The sequence below is a fragment of the Sorex araneus genome, chromosome X (assembly GCF_027595985.1).
Source record: "Sorex araneus isolate mSorAra2 chromosome X, mSorAra2.pri, whole genome shotgun sequence".
Lineage (NCBI taxonomy): Eukaryota > Metazoa > Chordata > Mammalia > Eulipotyphla > Soricidae > Sorex > Sorex araneus.
In genome coordinates, this window is record NC_073313.1 from 358,592,083 (window position 1) to 358,617,818 (window position 25,736).

Genomic DNA, 25,736 nt, shown 5'->3' on the forward strand with positions numbered 1-25,736 from the left:
AAAGCTTATGCTCTGTGGGTAATTTTCTCTCAGGTTCCCAAATACATTTCAGTCTATATTCAAGAAGTCATAGTCCTGGTCTCTGTAATAGTGTTTTTAAGGTCAATGATTGTTAATGAATTAACCCAATTGCAGTATCACAAGTCAGTTTTAGAACATTTCCATTATGCTAGCTTGTTTTTTTTCATTTTCTTTTTAAAAGTTTTAAACTATATTTCTTCGCAGATAATTCCACTAATTTTTCAGGGAGAAATAGTGGATTTCTGGTTCTCACCTATTTATCATTTAGTGTATCAGAAATGTGTGTTTATATGTATCCGCATGTGAGCAGTCTACGAGCATATATGTTTAGAAACTTTATTAGGCAGCTTGAAATCATGAATGGAAGAGTAAAGAAAAGTGTCTTGCCTTAGACAAATCCAGACCTATGGGTGTACTTACATTGTGCAGATAGCCATGTAATAAATTTTTGCTCAATGAATAATGGCTTTAACTTGATAAATATGGAACTTCATTTCTCAGATTATACAGCAGCCTAAATATCACAATATTCACATCACAATATTCATCTAGAAACAATCAGCAGGAGTGGTACGTTTTGGATTGGTTTTAGGGTTTTTTTTAATGTTATTTTATTTTTATAAATTTCTCACAATAATTCATTACATTTAATATTAAAACACCACCATTGAACCTTCCCACCACCATAATGAATGTTTCCACCCCAAATACTAAACCATGCCCCCAAAGCCAAACTGAAATAATTTATTTTGTATTGCTTGTTCTGAATAATCTGCTAAATATGGTCCAAACGTTTCCTTGGAGGAGAGTGTGTGAAGATTGCTGTATTTCACTCTAGAGCCCTTGGACAAGAGATTACTAACATGTTTATTAAAGGTTGAGCCTTGTGCGCTATATATGTGTGTATATATATATGTAGTTGTGTATATATATGCATATATACACACACACACACACACACACACACATATATATATATGTAGTTGTATGTTTTGGACTTGTTCATTTTGTTTTGGGACATCTGGCTGTTTGTTTTGTTTTGGGACCACATCTGGCTGTGCTCAGGACTTACTCCTCTTACTCCTGTCTCTGAGCTCAAGGATCATCCTGACAGTGCCCAAGGGACATCTGAGGGCTGGGGATGAAACCCAGGTCAGTTCTGTGTTAAAGCACCTTCTCTGTTACACTATATCTATGATTCAATGTCTTCGGCAGCTGCAGATAGTACAGGGCAGTCCATGATACCTGGAATCAAATCCTTGCAACACTAGCTGTGAACCTCCAGGAATGTTACTTTAATCCTTTTGGCCTCAGTTTCTCTGCCATCAAGAAAATAGTTAAAACTTTTCCTATTGGAGAGTTAAACACATATACTGATATAATATAATTTTAAAAGAAACTAAGGGAGCTGAAAGGTTAAATTTTGCAAAACACCTAACAAGAAAGAACAAAACTGCCTAATTATAATGGAATTGATGATGACACAGCTCAGCTTCGATTTTACAAGTACAAACTACACATTAGTAGGGTTCCCGTCTAAGCGTGGGTTAACGAGGCCTATGTAAAATAGAATATAAAAGGTTTTTATTAAAAGCAAAAAATATTGAAATTCAAAACTTTAATTTGCATAGCTAACATGGTGAGTGGGACAATCAAACCATGAACTTGAAGGCCATAACCCTGATTTTTACAGTAATTAATTTGTCAAATTCAAGAACTGAGGGCTGAAAGGAGATAAAGTGAGGTGCATGAGACCCTTTCAACAACAGTATTGCCAGTCACAATGCCTAAAAAGAAAAAAAGAAGAGAAAGCAAGAGAGAGACAGGAAGAGAGAGAGAATAAAGTGTCTTCCATAGAGGCAGGTGATGGGAGTGGGGGTGGGGGTGGGAGGGAAACTGAGGACACAGGTGGTAGGAAATGAAGGGATGAGTGTTGGAACATTGTATGATTGAAAAATCATGAACAACTGTTAACTATTTCTCACAGATTCAATTAAAAAATAAAACATTTCAGATAAATTAATATCAAATTTACAAGGTTAACTGTTTCAAAACAATAAAGAAAAATCATTATCAAATCAGTTCTTACCTCCTCAGGCAGTTCACTGTACATGGTTTCAGAGGTAGACAATAAAAATATAGGTGAAAAAGATGGTATGTCTTGTAGCAGTGTCAGAAAGGTTGCTCTCACAGTTTCACTGACTGCTTCCCACCAATCACCAATGTGAGGCATGTAAACAATACTAGGTACTGTTCTTCGAGCTTCACGAAAAATCTAATTAAAAAAAAAAAAACTGGCCTTAGATATTCAAATTGATATTTTTTCTAGACTACCCAATAACTCCACGCTTATTCTGTAATGATTTTCATGTCTAGTGTTTAAATTAACATATGAAGCACAGAGCTGACATTCATTCAGTTTGTATCCTCAAACTGAATTGTATCGCCCAACCCAGAAGAGGCATTTTTTCCACTTTATACTTTCTATTAGATACACGTTTAATAGTATAAGGTATCAAATTGCTTCACTGACCTACCATGTAAAAATTTTACAACAAAATACTATGCAGTATGATGTGAAAAGAGGTAAACATGCACCTCTTTGCCATCCATGTCAAAAGAATATCAGTAAGCATTACACAAAAAGTTAACATATATGAACACATTGCCTAAAATCACCAACTTAAAGAGTATTTCATCAAAGATACACCACCCTACAGCTTAAAACTTATGAACTACTTGTGAAACCTCACCTTCACCTTCACTGTCATAAGTGAATCTTCTACAGTCAGATACGCTAGTTCTCCAAAGAACACTAAATTAGTGAAGACTCTGAGACACTCCCACTGTGAGAAAGTACAAAAAAGTTTTCCCTAAACATCAGAATTCTAGCCATACCTTCAATTGTACTCTGCCAACAGAAACTAATAATGATCAGGTTAGACATATTCTGTTTGGGAAAGCAGAACAAGAGGCCTTTACAAAAATGTCACCAAGAGTTAAATAATCCAGCAAGAATGTCTCACATGTTAATAAAATTTTTCTTCAGTACTTTTAGTAAGTTTAGGAATAAAAGTAAAATCATGACTACCTCGATACTGAATCTAATTTGATAATTCTATTTATAAAATTCTCTACTATTTTCCCATATATTCTTCTTTGTTGCGGGGAGGGGGGTCTACAACGGCAGTGTTTAGGGTTTTACTCCTGGCTCTGTGCTCAGGGATCACTCTTGGCAGAGCTTAGGGGGCCATATGGGGTACCTAGGACCAAACCTGGGTTGGCTGCATGCAAGACAAATGCTCTACCCACTGTACCATCTCTTTAGCACCGATTTTCCCATATGTTAAACACATTTCAGTAATCCATGTAATGTGCAAGTTATAGAAATAAGAATCTAGTGTTGTAAATTAGGATTATCAGAAATATTTCTTAAAAAGAGCAATTTTTCTTTACTGAGTAAAAATATATGTGAAAAAGATGGTATGTCTTACAGCAATGTCAGAAAAGTTTCTCTCATAGTTTGGCTGCATGTATGTCAAATCATACTTCCTACCACTTACATCGGTGTGTGTTTGTACTTTTTAATAATGTGTTTTGTATCTCAGTGCAAAATAAAATGTATTGCCAATTTATAACAACAGACCTTATAAAAGATGCTCAAATGAAAATTCTCTCCCAAATCAGAAAGTGCATGTAAAGATCATTCACATCAGAAATAGTATTTGCTCCTTCCCTTCCTTTAATATTTGCAAATCCACCAATCCAGAACCGTTGTACAGTATAACTCTCTCAAGACTTTCAAATTTTGACCTTTTCTACTAACACACATCCTCTTATCTCCTATCTTGTAAATCCAAAAATTAGTTTTTCCAAATTTCTTGTAGAAGATTCATGAGAAGAAAAAAAAAAGCACACAAATTGGCATAAAGCATAAGGAACAAACCATGTAGGAACACAAGTAACCAAGGCACTTGATTATAGAAAAAACTGTGATAATTATCACCCAAAGCAGACATTTTGTGTGGAGGATGTTCAACCTGTATCTTTTGTGGCTTTCAACCACTTTCACTCCATACTGGTAAAGACTAGTAAGAGTCCATAGGCTAAGAAGTTAACTATAATCATTAGGCTATAGCTTACTAAGAAATGGTTTAAGAAACACTAGCTACCTAATTCAGTCCATGCAAGTTTTCATGCCCTGTCCAGGGAATGTTAAGAAAACGGGACTTCCCAAAAAATGAAATAATGCCTTTTAATTTAGTAATGCAGGCTTACAAAGAAAGCGCTTGAGAACTTTTAATTTCTAACAGTTTTAAAGAGTATGGGGAAAGCAACAGAAGGAGTAGGAAAAGAAAAAATAAAAGAAAGAAAAAACCAACTCCCCAGAGTCAGGAATCAGGATGCAGCTCAGTGTGTGATGTGGCACACACCTTATACATGCAAGGACATGGGTTCCAGCCCCAACTTCAGCACCAAACCCACCAGATGGCCCCAGAGCATCACTAGATAAAACTTCAGCAACAAACAAAATTTTAAAAATAATAATAATAATCACTTTACAATCAGAAGTTAAAATAATGAAGTATTATATGCTATTTCAAAATTATTTCCCAGGCTGGTCCAGATATGAGCATTACCAACTATAAAAGAATTGAGGATTTTGTCCTATTCTTTTCCCCTTTCCATTCCAACCTCTAAAATTTAACAAACTGACCACCACATTCTATGACCTTTTTATTTCCAAAGACTTTTGGACAATAAATGAGATTTCTTAAAACTACATACAAAAATTTTAAGGGAACTAAAAAAAATGTCTAAGACAAATAGAAAAAATTATAAGGTCTAAGCTCTGGTTTGTAGACAACATGATACCTGAAATAAGAATTTAACTACATGCAATACCAAAATTTAGGGAATATTTCCAAATTTCTTCTCACAAGCCAATTGCAAGAAAAAAAATTTTAATTTCTAGGAAAAAAATCTAAAAGCACAATTAAAACAAGTTTTCTTTTTAGCTCCTTACTCCATTATACATCACAATAATAAATTTTCAAATTTCCTTTATCTAATAAACCTGTTCTAATTGTCTAGTCTTCATAATAAAAAATTAAAAAGTAGTAAAAAAAAAACCAGAAAATTTCAGAAAAATGTTAAAATCCTATGTGATTTTTCTATATGCAGAACATTTTTTTTTTTTTGAGGCATTTGCTGGTCACTTTTAAAGTTATGTTCTAAGATACAATCTTGGAAATCAAATACTGAGATTATTCAGAGAAGGGGGAGTCTAATTTTAGTGAAGTGGCAACTGTCTTAGGAACAAGTGATGCCATTTGATAACTAGAAAAATACTCACCTATAGGGTGTCTTGGATTGGTGGATGTGCAAGGTGTAGAAGAAAACAGAAAAACTGTTACAGAGAAAAAAAGACAGTAGGCCAAATTACTGAACCAACCGTTTCAAAATACCTCTGACACGACCAGCACTCTTGCACAAATAAAATGAACAAACACCAATATAAGTGGACTGTTCATTTTGATTCTCTAAACAATATGCTCTATTTCTTTCTGGTCTCTTCTTGCTCCAGATATCATAGTTCCTTATTTATTCTCCTCCTAAGTTTATTTTAATAAGAAAATCACAAAATCCTCCAAATAGTAAAGATACAAAAGGCCAAAAATCAGGTTTAAAGACATACAAGCAAGGAAGTGCTACTAATATATACTGCTCCTATATTTAAATGAAAGTTCTTATTTCAAAAGCTGTACTTTCTAACCAGTTGACAAATAAAATGTTCAGTGTGTGAAACTTAAATGTAAGTAAAAATTAGAAACACAGCCCATAACAAGCCATTTTCTTTAAAAACTAAAAATGAGTAGGTTTAAGTACAAACATATAAAGCAGAACATTCTAAATAGGTAAAGCCTTCACTTTGCTAAAAGGAGAGATTTAAGAAAGGGAAAAACTTTTTTTTTGTCACAATGAGCTACCAAAACTTTGTTCTTGAAACATTAATCTAAAATAATAATAGGTTAACTATTATGGGTAAAGGAAAAATTTGGGGACCTAGAGTCAAAGTACAACAGGTAAAGCACTTGCATGCATTCTATTTGGGTCGATTCTCAGCATCCCCAAAACAGTTTCCTGAGAAATGCCAGGAGAGATCTCTGACCATCACTAGATGTGGCCCAAAACAAGAAAAAAACTATAGAGAGAATAATAAAATGAGAAAAAATATATGTGGTTTTAAATTAAAAAAAGTAAAAAAGAAATCTTGGAAGCTTCTATAGTCTCAAGCTTCACAAGAATAAAGATCAAAGTAAGTTTAATTTCTTATACTATCACAAAATACTAAAATAATGTACCTGTATTACTGATAACTTCCATATATTACTTTACTAACATTTGTATTCTATTTATCTAAGATTCATTATGCATCTGGGGTGGGGGAACAGAACACTACCTGTAATCTTAAAGTTCATGAATCAAGAAATGAGGTAAGCAACTGCTGCACACAAAATCAGCATGTTATAAAATACAACTATACTAGAGTTTCTGAACTAATTTGTACCGCAAATAACCTCTTTATGAAAGTTAAATCACCTCAGTCTCTTTTCTGTTATTTTTATTGCCTAGGAGTTTCAAGAATTTTAGTAAATGCTATACACTGAGCCAAAATGATTTAATTTGTTTACAACTAAAAACAAAACCAAAAAACTCTGCTATGGTATAACACAGAGGTCCATGTTACAAACACAAGTGCACCCAAAGTATAGAGCGCAGAGACTGCTTTAGAGAAATCCAGAAATCCTTAGCCTTGACAAATATAAGAACATTCTCAACACTGGAGCTTTGTTTTTTTGTTTTTTTGTTTTTTTTTTTTTGCTTTTTGGGTCACACTCAGCAATGCACAGGGGGTACTCCTGGCTCATGCACTCAGGAATTACTCCTGATGGTGTTCGGGGGACCATATGGGATGTGCTGGGAATCGAACCCGGCTCGGCCACGTGCAAGGCAAATGCCCTACCCGATTTGCTATCGCTTCAGCCCTGACACTTTAAAAAAAATTTTTTTTCTTGTGAATTTCCAAATACACTTATTCCTATGGAAAAATACTAAGATTTCTATCAAAAGAAAAGAAAACTACTGACCATTTGAAAATATTTGTAACACCAAAAATATATAAACTTCAAGGCTTTTGACAACCCATATATAAGTATATATTAGTGAAAAAACAAAATGCAATGAATATATTTAACAATCTTTCCCCCGCTAAAATAGTAGATATAACAGAAGCAAAAATAAATAAATTTCAGAATGTCAGAGAAATTCTAGTTGTTGCTTTTTTTTCTTTCCTGAGCACTAATAAAAATAAATCTTTTACTACAGATACTAACATATCCTCCCTCATTATAGGATTCAATAACCATTTATTAATTTAATGAGGCATAAACCAGACTAAAATGTTTTCCATTCTTCTTCCACAGCTTTTGGAAAACTCTAAAAGTTCAGTAAAATACACACACACACACACACACACACACACACACACAGAGCTACTTTGTGAACTCTTGAATTTGTCAGTAATAAAAACCTACCTAGTACCTAAAGCTCAGTTAATGTACTATAACTCAACATGTGCTTTAGTAAAGATCTAAAAACTGTGATACATGTTGAAAAGTACATAGTAGTTGGGCTTAACCCTAATTTTACTTATTCTGGATGGGCAGTCAAGGAATCAATTTCAATAAGCACTCACAAGGAATTCTTATGAAACAATCTTAAATTTCTGAATCTTAGAAACAATGAGAAAGTACTATGGTAATCCCTATTTACTAATCCCTCTACCACTTTCACTCACTATATTAATAAATAGATGTTAGTCAGAAGGGGAAAAAATTGTCATATGTTTGCTGGTGTTGGGACATAATCTGAAGAATAGACATATAAATAAACATGACTGTACAGTATAAAGTACTTGTTACGGCTATTCCCCCATTCCATCTTAGCAAGCTGACAAAACATAGCCTTTAAGAATAACTTCAACATCTTCGTTTAAGACTCCCTGCCTTTCCTGGAGTCAGAGAGATACTACAGAGGTTAAGGCCCTTGCTTAGCATGTGAAACAACCTTTAAGCATAAAATGTTGGAATAGTCCAAGAAAACTGCCAGGTTTGGTCCCAATCTCCTTGCCCTCAAAAAAGACAGCCTTTCAGGTTCACACTATACTTAATAACCCAGTTTAATTTATATTAAAGCATTTTAGAGGCTGGGGGAAAACACACACACACACACACACACACACACACACACACACACGATTTGTGAGACCAAACCCTTACATTCCATACCTATTTAAAAATAACTCTATGGGGCTGGAGTGATAGCACAGCTTTGCACACGGCCAACCCAGGTTCAATTCCCAGCATCCCATATGGTCCCCTGAGCACCGCCAGGAGTAATTCCTGAGTGCAGAGCCAGGAGTGACCCCTGAGTATCACTTGGGTGTGACCCAAAAAGCAAAAAAAAAAAAAAAAAAAAAATTACTCTACCAAAAAGAGGAGGCAAAAAAGCAGAGAAAGAGAATAAAGAAAATTTAAAAATCTTTGCAGAGGATGGGGAATGAAATACATAAAGGCACAAGCTTAATTCCTATCTGCCTGCTATATGTCAGTGACAAGCAATTTCTGAACACATCACAGTCAGGTATGTGCAAATCTCACAACTAAGTAGGAATGTGATCCCCTGACAAACAACTACAGTGTGTGAGCACCACAGCCAGTTTTGTGTAACCCCTGTCATCACAACAAAAAGAAAGGAAAAGGAAGGAGCAAAACCTGTAGCAGAGCACATATTCTACCAAAGAGAGAGAAGGGGCTGCCAGGGATTGAATGTAAGTAAGGCTTCCTGCATATGAAGCATGCTTTCGACCACTGAGCTACATCCCACCCCCAAAATGATTTTATCTCTATATGATAATATACTATAAATATACATGTAAAAAGAAAAAAATCTAAACAGTATGGAAGAGATTAAAAAGACAAACTATCTACTCCCTATTCTCCTTACTCTTTCCCCCAAGCCAAAACAATTAGGAGATTTTATCTAACTTATTGTTAGATAAAATTTATACTTACATATAAGCATAGACATATTTGAAGGCTTTTAGTACACAAATATCAGGATTACATTGATTTTACATCTTACATTTTAAAAAATCAGTATCGGGGCTGAAGCAATAGCACAGCAGCTAGGGCGTTTGCCTTGCACACGGCCGACCTGGGTTCGATTCCCAGCATCTCATATGGTTCCCCAAACACTGCCAGGAGTAATTCCTGAGTGCATGAGCCAGGAGTAACTCCTGTGCATCGCCAGGTATGACTCAAACAGACAAAAAATAATAACAATAATAATAAATAATCAGTATCTCTGTCTTTCCAGCTTAGCATATATAAACCTAACTAACTGTTAACTTCACAGCAGTCTTTTGTAAGGCTATACCAAACTTATTTTTGCCAGTCCAACATCAACATGAAAGCTAGGGACGAAATGATAGTACAGCAGACAAGGCATTTGCCTTGCACGTGGCTGACCATTGTTTCAATCCCAAAAACCGAAAAAAAAAAAAAAATGAAAAGGAAAGAAGGAAGGAAGGAGGGAGGGAAGGACGGAGGGAGAAACGAAAAGATATCTAACTTAGGAGAGGGAGATAGCGCAAAGAGACAGCTCCATGCTGGAGCACATGCTCTGCATAGCAGGAGGCTCCTGGTTCAATACCTTGGCACCGCATGGAACCCAAAACACGACTAGGAGCAACTCCCAAGCACGGAGCAGAGGAAAACAGGGTGTGAACCAAAAAGAAACAAAAACATTTAGTTTCTTAAGTCTCATTTTCTTCATTATACATTATGCAGTGATGAAAGTTCCTATAGTTATTATTATTATATCCCTATATAGTTAGCCAATTTTCCAATCATTGAAAAATCATAGGTAATACAACTTTAGAAATAAAATATTCCTGGATGTACAATTCCTGGTTCTTATACTTTTTAAGATAATACCAAACCACACTCCAAAATTATTAAATTCACATTTCCACAAATGGTACCAATGCCTTATCTTTCTGAATGCTAGGAATTATCAAGGTTTTGTACTTTTAAAAACCTATTGTTCTAAAATAGTTGTGGTTTTAATACATTTACACACATATATACACACACTTATAAGTGAGGCTAAGAATGTTTTACATATCTTAAATGTTTCACTGGCTTTCTTTTATCTGCCACCTAGAAATGGCATCTTCTTACTTTACCAATTTTTATATTTAGAAAATTTGTTCTTAATATATGTGTTACAGATATACTTTTTAAAATATGGCTATTCATTTGAAGAATGTTGTCATGTCTAATTAAACATTTTATAAAGTAAAATTTGTTTATAACTTTATTTTTTTTTATTGTCTAGAAAATATATAGATAATATGTGGATGTCGTATATTCTCTAACATCCATACCACTTTGTAGTATCACTAACAGTCTAGTATTAAGGAACTACAAAAATGGTACAAATCTAATTTTACTTTTTATCTCATAATATAGTTGGCCAATTTTCCAAGATCATAAATGATCTACTTACCCTAATGATATCAAATGTCCTCATCATCACCATCATCACCATCTACTAATCACCAGTCTTATCTATCACCATCCTTACCACCAGATGCTAAATTCCTATTTTTGGACAGGTCTAAATGTAACTCTTCTATTCTATTACTTTGACTATCAGTGCACAGGTACAAATCATTTATTACTGTTGTGCTCTTACATCTTTAAAGATTTGGTACACTTGTAGAGTTTTACTTTTTAAATTTCCATAGTAAGCTCATATTTATTTTCTAGAGGAAATAAAATGCTTCTCCTGCCTTTCCTCTTAGAATTATTATAATTAAAAACTATTATTTTAGAACTCACAGTTTTTCAATCTGAAGTATTATCATTCAGTACGTAGTTTCAAAGTGATCAGCAGTGATAAATATGATAACTATTATCTGCTGGGTACTCTGTGCTAAAACTACTGGAACTCCTTGTTTTAATGATCAGAACAAACTTATGTACTATCACTATCTTCATTTCATAGATGAGAAAATAAGGCTCAAAAGGGCAAAGTAACTTGCTGAAGATAAGAATAAGCAAAGGAACTGTGTTTTTAAATTTTTTTTTTTTATTGAATCACAGTAAGACACAGTTACAAGATTGTTCATGATTGGGTTTCAGTTATATAATGTTCCAACACCCATCCCTTCAGAACTGTGATTTTAACTGTACACTGTGACCTGAATCTACACGAGGCCAGTTATTCATTCGTTCAATTGTCCTCCTCTTCAAACTTTTACTTTTCTTCTGTAGGCTCTGCCAAGTCACTTATTAATTAAATCCTACATGTTCTTCTAAATCAGACTTCTTCCTTACATTATAAATATAGCTTGTTCTTGTTTGTATAAAAAGACGATTTTAGAACATTAAGATTTAGAGTTTTGTATTACTGAATTCTCTTCAATACTCCTATTTTTTTTCTATTTCCCAAACAAAACAATCATATCCAGGCAAATATTTATTAGTTCAATACCTCCTATTCAATAGTTCTCCCAATGTCTAAATAAATATATTTTATGCCTTAATAATTGTAGAGTGTTCTTTCAATGTGCTATTAGATTCTATTTGTGATATTTTTTCTCAAAACCAATGTCTGAGATTATAGTTTTCTTCGCTGTTTCTCTTAAAGGTTTGGTATGACTATTTTTGTTAATTTCACATATTTTTCTTTTATTTCTATGCTTTGGAACAATTCTGTATTAATATGATTTTATCCCTTAAGGCTGTTTCCTGGGAGTTAAGTTAATCTTGCTCATTTATATTTTATATAAATATATCGATCATGTATTTATATAATTTAATTATATAATTTAATACTTGTATAAATATATCACTTATATAAATATATAAATACATTTAAGTGTTTAATGTGAAATTATATAAAATAAAAGATATATTTCAAATGTTTAATTATATCACATAAACTATAAAATTTTAATTCAATAAACACTAAAGATTATGAGCAAACATGTAAATTAACAAGGTTATACCATACTCAGAATATACTCAGAGCCAGTATACTTATGAGTTAAACACATAAAATATGTAGCAAATTGCTGGTTTACAGCTTTCTATTTATCATGAGTTTTAAAACAGAAATCTTTGATGACAGAGAGATAGTATAGCAGGTAAGGTGCTTGCTATGCACCCTGACCCAAATTTAATCCCCAGTCCCTCATATGGTCTCCTGAGACCACCAGGAGCACAGAATCAAGAATATAAGAAATGTTTAAATGGGACTTTATTGAGCTGGAAAAATAGTACAGGGATTAAAGCGCTTTCCTTGCATGCAGCCTACCTCAGTTGAATCCTCAGCACTAAATATGGTCACCTAAAATGAACATCACCAAGAGTAATGCCTAACCACCGAGCAAGGAATAGTCCTTCATGAGCACTATTGGGTGTGGTCCCCACAGAAAAAATAAATAAGGTGAAAAAATAAATAAGGTTTTATTACATGCTGCTGGGATTTTCATATCCAGATAACTGTAATGCAAGTGCAAGAGAAATAAAATTTATACTACAAATGGCCGAGAAATAGATGAATTATTTCTTGCTATAAGGTCCAGAATGCAGGGCTGGAGCGATAGCACAGCAGGTAAGGCGTTTGCCTTGCACTCGGCTGACCCGGGTTCGATTCCCAGCATCCCATACGGTCCCCTGAGCACTGCCAGGAGTAATTCCTGAGTGCAGAGCCAGGAGTAACCCCTGTGTAATGCTGGGTGTCACCCAAAAAGAAAAATAAGGTACAGAATGCTTTCAATTAACATATGTATTAAGTATTTATACATATTTGTAAATATCTATATATATACATTCCCTTTCACTTAGAAAAGGAGGATGTGCACAAAGCTCTTAAACGTTACTAGCTTCACAAAAAGGTAAACGTTGAAGTTGAATATGACATTCCCCACACTAATTTATTAGAACATCACTGGAACATTTAATAAGTATTTACCCTGGGGCGGGCCCTGAGTCAGAGAGATAGAAATATGAAGATAAGGCTGGAAAGATAGTACAGCGGGTAGGGAGCTTGTCTTGCATATGCCCAACTCTGGTTTGATAGCCAGCACCCAAGTTTGCAGCACCACTTAAATGATAACTGAAACAAACTTATTACCACTATAAATAATGCAAGAAATTCTGTGGTCACCAAAGTATCGTCAGGAGTGATTCCTGAGTGCATACCAGGAGTAATCCCTGAGCATCGCTGGGTGTGACCCTCCCCCCCCAAAAAATAAATAAAAATAATAAAGATATAATTCCTGGGCTCAAAAACTTTTTGGCATGTATGTTCATGCCACATATACAAGCTCCCTTAGTAACGAATATAGTAATCTGGTATCATATAAATAAGTCTCAAAATATAAGTAATTCCTATTCGTGCTACATCGCAGAACAGCAAATACAAAAACGCTGAAATTCCAATATAAATATACTGAATTACTGGTATAAGCATCTAATTCTACAACTACCATCACTTTTGCATGTTAATTCTAAATCCTGGCATAGCAAAATTGAGTCCTATTTCTCTTTTATAAAATATAAGTAAATAGAGTTTAGAAAGGCTCTGAAACCAGAGCTTTGATAAGGGTTAAGAAAAAGGCAAAGAAAATTCCCTTTCTATGATATCTAATAAATGTTAATTTCCAGAAAAATATCAAGAGGAAAACAATAAGCTCATGTTAAGGAAAAAAAAATTCCACATCAAAGGGAATCTTTGATTTAATATTTAATATAAGAATGCTAATGAATAACCAACAAAAAGTTAATATTCAGATTATCGCTTTTTTGAAAAAAAGTTCTCTATAACCATGGCTGAGCTGTAGACAATGAGAAAGCTGGGAGGTAGTCTGATATGGTAAAAACCTACCTGTGCACATGATTCTTCAGGTGTTTTGGCACTAACTGAATAAAGTGCTGGGAGATCTAGTCTATGCACAGAAAATTTTTCTAGAGTGTGCAAAAGTGCTGGAGCAAGGTGAGAAGTTTGACCTGAGCCTCGTTCTCCAGAGAGCAATAACCTTGGCCTGTAAGAGGTTGGCTGATGATATGGTGACCTGCAATACATGTAAGACATAATAATTATTTCAAAACCATACATTCTGGAGATTAATATGAAGTAGGCATTTTAAACTCAAAATCAGAAAAATTGTGTACTATTGATACAGTAAATAATTTTATTAGTTTTAAGTACTCTCTCCAATCATATTAATAACCAAAATGTAAAACTATAAAAATCCATCCAAAAAGAAAATAAAAGTGACTGGGCATTTATCCTATCACATATACTTAGTTGGAAATATTTCGGACACTAATTGCTATTATCTGGTCAAATATTAAGAATTCTATTTGTTCACCAAGAGGTACATCTGCAAAGTACTCAAAATATAGGGCTTTTAAAAATGGTTGAAATGGTAAATTTTCTTCATTTTTACTACAAAAGTTTTCAAAAAAAAAATGCAGGACTTTTACAGTGACAGTAAATTTTGTTCCTGGACCAATGAAAACTATATATGCTTATCCTAATACATGACATTTAAAGTTCTACACTACAGAAGGCAAACTCAGGAAAATATACCAAACAAATTCAATTTTTATTTTAAGATTTTACAGCAGCTCCATTAAAATTATAATTGAAACAACTTATCTGTTATCACTACAGATAAAGCAGGAAATACTCAGCAAAGCAGCAAGAATAAAGTGAACTGAAAATGGAATTAATGGAAAGAAACGAGGAAAACACGATTGCTTATAAAAGATATGACTATGCACTAGAAAATCAAAGAATCAACTAGTTTCTGTCAGAATCTACAAGCAACAAGACAAAAATACAAACAGGAAAAAAACAACCATTTCTAAACACCATCAATAACCAATATAAAGGAGATCCTATTTACAATTGCAAAAATAATGTGAATGATTATATATCAAATATTCTTAGTAAGAAAAGTATAAAAATATGTAGAATATATTATAAGAATGAACCTAAATATGCCAATTTTTCCTAAAGAATTGTTTATAACTTATATTAAAAATCACAAAAGAACTTAAGGGGAGATTAAGTCTTAGTCTCAACATTATCTGAATGAATAACCAAAAATAAAATTTTCGAAATGTGCTAATTCCAATTTTAAACGTATTTCAGAAACATGTATTCACAGAGATCCCTTAAGAATTTCTTTTTTTTTGGTTTTTGGATCACACCTGGCAATGCACAGGGGTAACTTCTGGCTCATGCACTCAGGAATTACTCCTGGTGGTGCTCAGGGGACGATATGGGACACTGGGAATCGAACCTGGGTCGGCCGCGTGCAAGGCAAACACCCCACCCGCTGTGCTATCACTCCAGCCCAAAGCTTTCTTAAAAGTTCTACCAAATACAATTTTTCCCCTTATTTAAAGTAAAGAAGAAAAAGCTCAGAGAGGCTCAGGCATAAGACTCTACAACTAAGTGGTGGCAAAGAACAAATTCTCATACAAATCTATTTCAGTCACAAATCTGTATTCTGAGCCACAATGTTAAAATATATTTTTCTTTATATTTAAACATAATCACTGTCATTGTCATCCTGTTGCTCATCGATTTGTTCAAGCGGGCACCAGTAACGTCTCTCATTGTGAGACTTATTGTTATTGTTTTTGGCCTATCCAATATGCACAGGTAGCTTGCCAGGCTCTGCTGCTCGGTCTCAATACACTCAGTAGCTTGCCAGGCTCTCCGAGAGGGGCGGAGGAATCGAACTCGGGTCGGCCGAGTGAAAGGTGAACGCCCAACCGCTGTGCTATCACTCCAGCCCCATTTAAACATAGTAAAGAATAAAATTATATAAGAATGTAGACTATACCAGAGAAACATTGGCTAATACTGTATAGTAGTCCACATAAAAGCAAACATTATAAGGAAAAAATTTAAAAAGTATAGATGATTATAAACTACATTGCAATATAAAAGGAAGATTTCAGATTCTCAATTCACAGAATAAGCAAAGATTTCTAACATAGAGATAAACACAAGATTGTTTTAAATTTATGCAAATTTAAAAATATAAGTCAAAAATCACTATCTAAACCAAATATCAAGTTACCAAGTTAGACAAAAAAAATTGCCATTAACAGGAATGGTTCTTAATGTATCAGATTTTTGACAGTGTTTTAACAAAAAACATCTTAAAGTTAAAAGACACATTGGGGCTGGAGCGATAGTACAGCGGGTAGGGCATTTGCCTTGCATGCAACCGACCCGGGTTCAATTCCCAGCATCCCATAAGGTCCCCTGAGCACCACCAGGGGTAATTCCTGAGTGCATCGCCTGGTGTGACCCAAAAAGCAAAAAAAAAAAAAAAAAAAGACACAGACAGCTAAAAAACAAACAAACAAGTCACTCAACAACTGTGGGATGTATCCTTGCTTAATGCCTCAGGCCTAGGCTCCTAGCAGAACCACTATTAGTAGAGCTCATAAGTGAACAGTAGTTAATGGGGGGGGGGGGTGAGGAAAATACACAAATTGCCATGATTCAGAGTGATTACTAAGTGGTCCTGTTTTAAGTACAGGATGCTATGATACTTCACAATTAGAGACCCATAGAAGGTCTTTCTGGAAAAGTGTAACAGACATAAACCCAAAAGACCAGAGGCAAAAAGGATAAATTCCAAGAAACAAAAATAGTATTTACAAAAAAACAAATGCTAAAAAAAAAAACTACCCCTTTTGGGGTAACTATTATAGTCCATAAAGCCAGCATATTTTTCTCAAAAGGTTTTTGTTTGGCTTTGGGTTGTCCCCCACCCCCACCCCTCTACCCACCGTGGTGGTGTGTGGAGGGCCACACCTGGCAGTGATCACTCAGGGCTTACCTTATGAGGTAAGCCTTATGAGGTGCCAGGACTCCCACCCGGATGAACTGCGTGCAAGACAAGCACCCTACCCACTGTACTATCTGTCCAGCCCCTTAAAACATTTTAAATCAGAAGAGGCATTAAAGAACTAGGCATTGGGGAGGGGGAAAAAGCAGCACACTATAAAGGGTTTTTATAAGTCTGGAGCACACACTGAATACAGTGAGGAAGTATGCTTCAAGCAAGGAAAATTATATAAACACACACACACACACACACACACACACACACACACACACATTTCCCCCCCTTCCCACAGAAGAGCCTGGCAAGCTCCCCGTGGAATATTCGATATGCGAAATAAAGTAACAGTAACAGGTCTTGTTATTGTTGACAATGAAAGAGCCTCCAATCCTTAGGAAAGACAAATAAGGAGAGGCTGCTAAAATCTCAGGGCTGGGACAAATGGAGACGTTACTGGTGCCTGCTCAAGCAAATTGATGAACAACGGGATGACAGTGATACAGTGATATAGTAATACGTATTTTTGGAAGCTCAGCATGTCAGTATAGAAAAAGGATTTTAAAAGAAAAAAAAATCGAAAGAAAAGAGACCACACAAGATGTCTAACCTGCATTAGATATTAATGATGATCTAAGTAAGAATAACATCAGAGGGGCTGGAGCAATAGCACAATAGGTAGAGCATTTGCCTTGCACGCAGCCAACCAGGTTCGATTCCCAGCATCCCATATGGTCTCCAAAGCACCCACCAAGAGTAATTTCTGAGCGCATGAGCCAGGAGTAACTCCTGTGCATTGCCAGTGCGATCCAAAATGAGAAAAAAAAAAAGCTCCAGATTACATTTATTTGAGGAATAAAAACATTAAAAGAAAATCAACAATTCTTAGTCACTAAGTAGACACGGAGGGGGGAGAATGAAGGGGGGCAGGGGGAGAAAGAAGCTCATATGGCATCAAATTCTACTTAGGATATCTCAAGCCAAGCTACTGACGGCGCACAAACTCCTGTTCTCAGTACTTATACTTAAGGCTACTGAATGGACAGTTGATTGCAGGCTCATGGGAGGTAAAGAAAGGTATAGTATATACATATTAAAAGGGAGAGAAAAGGGGGAAAGAAGAACAGGATCTACAATTCAAGAGTTATCCAGTCTTTCTAGACTTGATGTAGGTTAGACAGTTATTGAGTTAAGAAAACAGGAACTAAAATGAGGCATTTTTATCTCCTAGAAAATCTAAAAATTTTAATTTCCATTATTAGTAAATAAATGAGAAACTGTTATTCTCATAGTTGGAGGTGGGGGGACAACTGAAGCATAATTGTCCTAAATTATATTTTGTATAAAAGACATATGAAAATGAAAACCTGACAGCGATCCTCTTACCTCTTAATATTCCTGATTTTTTTTGTTTGGTTTTGGACCACCATAGCAGTGAAGGGGTGAAGAAGGGAGCATGACAGAGGACCACACCATGCAATGATCTCACATAGGGCTGGGAAATTGCAAAGCATGCACTCCAACCCTCTGAGCCATCTCCCTGGACAAGTATTCCCTTTCCCCCCCCATAGAATTTATCTTAAAACATTATACTTATCTTAAACATACTTTTTTATTGACTGACTTCTTCACACTGCTGAAGGGTAATATTAAATACCTGCCACAGAGACAGGCTGGCAGCGGGAGACTGGGGACTTTGGTGGACAAGATTGATCAATGGTGAAGGGACTGGAGTTGGGACATTGTACGCCTCAATGTTATAAAGTTATTCAATCATAATAACTTACACTAATTGAAATCCAAGCTCATTTTATTCAGACTTATCCCAAGTGCCAAGAACATCTGTCGCATCAGGGGAACTTGACAAAATATTTAAATGAGTAAATATATGTAAGAAAAATGACTGATTCAAACAAACAAGATGGTACTAGAGCTGATAAAGATTTTTAAAGATAATAGGGCCAGGGAGCTGGCTCCAAGGGCGGGAGCGCATGTGTGGCCTGTGGTAGGCCCAGGTTCTATCCCCAGAACCACATGCCTCACCCACAGCACATTCAGAAGCAACTCCCAAGCACTGTGTCAGGAGAAGCCTCAGTATCACCTAATATGGTCCTTCCTTGAAACCCCTCCCCCAAAAAGATTCGTAGAGTTCAGAATTGGCAAGGAAAGAGGAAAAATAACTTTTTTAGATTAGTAAATAAACACTGGTATAACTTTTCTGAAATACAATATAACAACCAATAAAGTTTTAAATTTACCCTATCCCATCAATCATACAATGGTGTAAAGATGTAGACTTAAAAAGGTATGTGCCACAATACTATCTGAAACTTATTTTTATCAATAATATTATATAAATAATGGAACATCCAAAAATATTATTGCAGCTAATTTACAGGAAAGGCATTACATATATAATGACATACAATCATATTCCACAGTGGATAAAAATTCAAGTTACATTAACAACCCTATAGGGAGATATAATTTATAGACAAATATATTTTATAATTTATATAAAATAATATGTGGGTCTATCTATATGCAAGGAGAGAATATGGAAGTGTAGCCACCAAAATGTTAACAAAAATTACCTTCAGGTGCTTGGGCTTTAATTTTTATTTTCTTCTTTATGCTCTTCTTTATTACTTGAATTTTCTACACAGTATATCATCTTTCTAATCAGAAAAAACAAAGCTATTTTCATTTGGAAAACCTCAGAAATCTGTGTTTCTAATCCCCTTATGATATCAAATAGTAAGAAAGAAAACTTATTTTCCATCATCAGGGTTCTTCCATTTTGATTTCTAATTCACCTTAATCTAAACTAAAGGTCTCAGCACTGCTCTGCTGTGTTGTAGAAAACTATTCAAAGAAAAAAAGCCCACCAACAACAACCAAGCTAGTATCCCTGGAGAGTAGCACTGAAGCCGTTTGATTTTTTTTAATTTATCTAGCACCTACATTGTGTTGAGTTGGCATGCACACACTGTTAAAATAGAAAACCAAATCAACCCCTTCCAAAGTGTAACTTATTAAAAGCTTACATTCTAATTCTAAGGCTTATATTATACTCAAATGGACAATGCTATGTCCATTTCTGTGCATAATTCCTAAAAAATATGAAAGGTCAAAATATCCACCTTACTCATAAAAGCAATACAAATTCTCATCTACTGAAGTTTAGAAATTAATTTAGGAAACACATAATATAAAACAAAGAATATGGTCACAGAAAAATATGTAGAACATTGCCCTGCACTTGCTAGATGCATGATTATAAACAATTTACTTCTGTTTTTGTTTTCTCACCTATAAAATGGTATCATAAAATGCTGCATGATTAATAACTGATGAATTAAAAAGCTCCAATATCTACCTATCTCCGACATATCAAGTTTACAATATATTGTTTATAATAAACATATCTAGCTTAAATATAAGCTCCTATCCCTTCATACTCAGATGGAGAGCAGTGTCCATTTCTGTGAAACCTTCCTGGACTTTCATAAGAAAGCTTCTTAGGTATTCTTTTACAGAACCCCAATCATATCTCAATATCTATCAGCCGAGTAAGAGCCTCAACAGAGTAGGATACATATATAATAAGAAACATACATATGTGTGTATATATGTCTGCACGTATATAGACACATATACATATATATAGACATATATCTTAATCACATGTATGTTTTCAGTACTTAGTACCAGGCCTGGCATAGAGATAATACATAAAAATTGGCAGAATAGGGAAGAAAGAAGGAAAAGAATGGAATTTATTGGGGGCTGGAGTGATAGGAGAACGGGTAAGTTGTTTGCCTTGCACACAGCCGACCCGGGTTTGATTCCCAGCATCCCATATGGTTCCCTGAGCACCTCCAGAATTCCTGAGTGCATGAGCCAGGAGTAACCTCTGTGCATTGCCGGGTGTGACCCAAAAAGCAAAATAAGAATGGAACTTATCAAAGCATCTAAAATAAAAGCATTAATTCTAGTTATCAAACAATTAGATCAAAGTCAAATCAATGAACTAGAAAAACATATAAAAGAAGCCAAAATAAACCAGTGCCTCAGAAGACTGAATCAGTCATACTAGTAAAACGCATTAAATCAACAGAAAATGTTCCTTAAAAAAGTCAAATTCAAGACTGTACATGAAGTCTTCTGGTGTCAAAATTTATTTCTGCATCACTTTACTGAAAACAGGTCTTATAAAATGGAAACGTGTCTTGTGTCTTTTGATAGTATCTTAACTCCTACTTATACTTCAATTCAAATAACCAAAACTGTCAAAAAATAGCATGTGGGTGTGCACACCCCCCCCCCCAGATTATAACCAAGCACTGTTAGCACTGTCGTCCCATGGTTCATCGATTTGTTCAAGCGGGCACCAGTTAATGTCTCCATTGTGAGTCTTGTTACTGTTTTTTGCATATCGAATGGGCCACGGGTAGCTCAGTAGCTTGCTGGGCTCTCCGAGAGGGACGAAGAATCAAACCCAGACCAGCCTCGTACCCGCTGTGCTTTCACTCCGCCCATTATAACCAAAAAAGGGAGTACTTGATTTTTCCCTTAACCATCAACTGTAAAATAGTGACTATAGTAGCCTAAGAAAACTTCCCTGAAACTATCAAAGAAAGGGTCTGGACTAAATGAAATGTTTCTACTAAAAGAGCTTCATTCTGTTAAAGAACACATTAAGAAAAAAAAGAGAGATGTAAGTATCCTAGTTTCATTTTTTACAAAGAAATGCAAGAAAGGATTACCAATGTAAATATGTTACATTTTATCACAATCTACATGGGGAAAAAAAAAATCACTCAAGTTTAAGAAATTTGTTCAAACTTTTTCTAAAGAAAAGTAAAGGTACACACAATCCAGACTCCTCCAATAGAAGTGCTATTGTATCCAGACTCCTCCAGTAGAAGTGCTATTGTATACCTGCACTTGTATACCTGACTGGAGCATATATGGTCCTTTAATTATCATGCTAATTATGTAAATGCAAATGATGCTATTTGTGTACGAAAACTAGTCTCTTAATTTAAAATTACATTTTCACTAATTTTTTTTATCCATTAAAAAAGCACACAGCAAAAGTTGCCTTAACATAAATAAATATAAATAGAAAACCCATAAAACCTAAATGAGCCAAGAATAAACTAATGAGCTTTGGGGGAACCAACAAAGTATTACACTATTTAACTACTGAGCAATTTCTAATTCAAAATCTCTTTAATACCTTTTAAGTCCTAAATTATCATTGGAAAATTATTACAAATGAAATAAGTTAGATCATAGGAAATATTTCATTTCTGTCCATTTCAGCTCAAATATGAAATAACAAAACTGAGCGGATATACTGACTTTCTAAAGGTAAAACTTCCTTTTTTGGTGTTGTCCCTCTGCCCATGCCCCTGGCAGTGCAGTGGCCGCCATCTTCCAGAGCCCATTGGACAGTCAGGTAGTATGGGCCAGCAGTGACGAGACATCTGGGGCTTCACGGGATAGGGTGGAGCCTCACAGATAGGGGCGGAGCCGCTCCTTCTCCTCCCCCACCCCAACGAGACCCCAGATGGCCAACTAGGGTGGCCCCTCCAGCTGCTTCTTAAGCTCCTTAACAGACATGATCCCAGAGACACACAAACGAATCGCGAAACCCAGTGGCTTTTGGCAGAAACCTCTCCAGACTTATCAAAATTTCAGAATTCCAAGATCACACAGCCGTTATCATGGCTGTGGACATCATATGCTATTCATAATCAGCAACAGAAAACAAATTGTCTAATGCTGCCTTTTCGGCAGGTCTGAGCGTTAGAGAAAAATTCCAAATAATAATGGTGGGTCCGGTGTCGAAATACTGAATGTAAACAAAGTAGAGAGAGAGTAATGCGGAAATCATCTGCCACACAGGTAGGGGAAAGGAGTGGGATGGGGGGGTATACTGGGTTTTTTTGTGGTGGAAAATGTGCACTGGTGAAGGGATGGGTGTTTGATCACTGTATGACTGAGACTTAAACTCAAAAGCTTTGCAACTGTTCTCACGATGATTCAATAAGTAAATTTATTTTTTTAATTAATAAATAAAAAAATAAAGGAAAAACTTCCTTTTAAAGCCCTGGTACTTATATATTTATCATCAATTTGAGGGAAAAAATATTTAGTTAACAAACAGGCCAAATTATTACTACATAAAAAACACATCATAAAACTTTTTCTAAAACTGTTACCAAACAATAGAAAAACAAAGTTTATGTGGTTCAACCATTAGTAAAAATACACTGTAATTCTAGCCATACTTTACTTGAAATTGAAAGGAATTTGACATCAATCACTCACATTGTAAAATGAAGGTAGGGCTTATGTACAGCAGCAGCTGAAGACTGTTTCTTTGGTGATCCTGAATGACAACTGGTCTCGAAAATTGATAAAGCATTCTCATCTTCACTATCATCTAAAATCAGAGTTTCTACATCTGTTTTAAAAGATTACAAACATTAGAAGCCTTTAAAGGCATTTACTATTAGTATTCTACCAAAAGTAAATGGTTTAAAATTCAAGTTAACTAGGAAGTTATATATCTTAATTACTAAACTATATATCAAATAATACAGACTCGGCAAACTGACAAACTACAGCAGCTTAAATTATAAAACTCCTGAAAGCATAGTACTTTTTACCTGGATTGCCACCTATAATGTTAAAAGCTACACTTAACATAAACCTAGTAAGTGTACTAATCCATTCATATAAAGCAGTGTTTAACATGTAAAAGAAATGGGAGAAAACTCAGAAAGTGAATACTTTAAGTCTCCCATTTTTGTTTTTGGGTTTTTTTAATATATAAAAGTACTATCTACCCCATAATGATACAAATGACAACTTATACAAGAGCTTCTTTACTTGTATTTGTTTTTGTTTGGGGGCCACACTCAGCAGCGTGTAGGGCTTACTCCTGGCTTTGCGCTCAGTGATCACTCCTGGCAGGGCTTGGGAACCATATGTGCCAGAAATCAAACCCAGGTCAGTCATATGCAAGGTAACCACCCTACACACAGTACTATCTCTCAGGCCCCTCTAGGGAATTAACAAAATCTGTAGCACGTAGCACTGTCATCCCATTGTTCATCGATTTGTTCAAGTGGGCACCAGTAACATCTCCATTGTGAGTCTTCTTGTTATTGTTTCTGGCCTATCAAATACGCCACGGGGAGCTTGCCAGGCTCTGCCATGGGGGCGGGATACTCTTGCTCCAGTCCATCAATATAAATATTATTATATTCAACTTTTCTAAAGATATTAATTCTCCTACAAACAAATATAATTTCCCAATAGTAAATAAGCATTCAAACATGTATTCATACTGCCATTAGGCAGGACCACATGCTCAATAATATGAAATACACCGCAGTGCAATAAATACATTTTCTCTATTCCTAGCAAATACAAAAAAAGATTAACATATAACTAACCTTAAGGGAAAATTCAGAACTTACGCCTGCACTTGTTTAACACTATAAACAAATAATTAATAGTACCTTCTTTCTTGTCAGTCTGGCTAATTTCAGCATGAGGAAATACTTTCTGTAAGACTGTGAGGATGTTGTTGAAGCTTCTTTCCAGCAGTGGCCTTATGATGGGGGATAGTGCATGTCCCGAAGACATAACAGCACGCTGGGAAGCAGGCACTATATTCTGCATTGCATGGTAAAAATCTTGGGCGTTGAGCACTATTGAGGAAACGTCTAGCTGCAGTTTATGACTGCTAGCATAGATCTGGGGGTAACGTCTCCGAAGAGCAATCAGGGCAGCTTCAGTGCACAGGGCCTTGATATCAGCTCCACAGTAGCCTAATGCACAAAAGGAAAGGAATATAAACAAAGGTGAGTTCATTTTTCCAAATATGCAACTGTTTTTCAAGTATACTTATTCCTATCTTAGAAAATAATACTAAACCAAAAATTATGTGCAATTTTGTCAGCAAAATGAAAATTGACTGGGGCTGGAGAGACAGCACAGTGGGCAGGGCACTTGCTTTGCATGTGGCCAACCTGGGTTCAATACGGTCCCCTGAGCACTGACAGGAGTGATTCCTGAGTAGAGAGCTGAGCACGGCTGGGTGTTGTCCAAAAACCAAAAGAGGAAGGAAAGGAGGAAGGGAGGAAGGAAAATAAAATTACCAAATGAATTTACTCACTAAAAACAAAAATTGTGGGGCCAGAGCAACAGAACTCAGGTAGGGCATTTGTCTTGCACCTAGTCGCTAGGGTTGATCCCATCATCCCATATGGTCCCCTGAGCACTGCTAGGAGCAATTCCTAAGCACAGAACCAGGAGAGACCCCTGAGCATCACTCTGGGGGTCACATCTGGCAGAGCTCACTGCTTACTCTTGGCCCTCTCATGGCAGGAGTCAAGGGACTCTCTGTCTATGGTGCCAGGGATGGAAAATGTCGTCTGCAGGCTGAAAGGCAAATGTCTTAAGCCCTGAACTGTCCTGCCAAACTCCTAAAACCAAAATACATTTTAATTATTTTTATTAACATACACATGAGCGAATGATATTAATTTTGTGTTCAAACCACTATTATGACATTCTTCAGGAAAGATTTAGTTTCATCTCAATCTTTCATCATTATTCCAAATTATTAGCTTAATCATCATGATGTCACTGTCACTGTCATCCCGTTGTTCATTGA

The 25,736-nt window shown here is 35.4% G+C and overlaps 1 protein-coding gene across 3 annotated transcripts in view; it reads right to left on the reverse strand.

Annotated features, from left to right (window-relative positions):
• The window catches only part of ATAD2B (ATPase family AAA domain containing 2B), a 141,911-nt gene that overhangs the window by 43,248 nt on the left and 72,927 nt on the right, over positions 1-25,736 (reverse strand). For all 3 annotated transcript variants that reach the window (XM_055121610.1, XM_055121609.1, XM_055121611.1), the window contains exons 16-19: positions 24,577-24,888; positions 23,378-23,513; positions 14,047-14,233; positions 2,111-2,296 (exon numbers count right to left, since the gene is read on the reverse strand). In XM_055121610.1, coding sequence (XP_054977585.1) covers positions 2,111-2,296; positions 14,047-14,233; positions 23,378-23,513; positions 24,577-24,888 — 821 coding nt within the window. The remainder of the gene's footprint in view (positions 1-2,110; positions 2,297-14,046; positions 14,234-23,377; positions 23,514-24,576; positions 24,889-25,736) is intronic.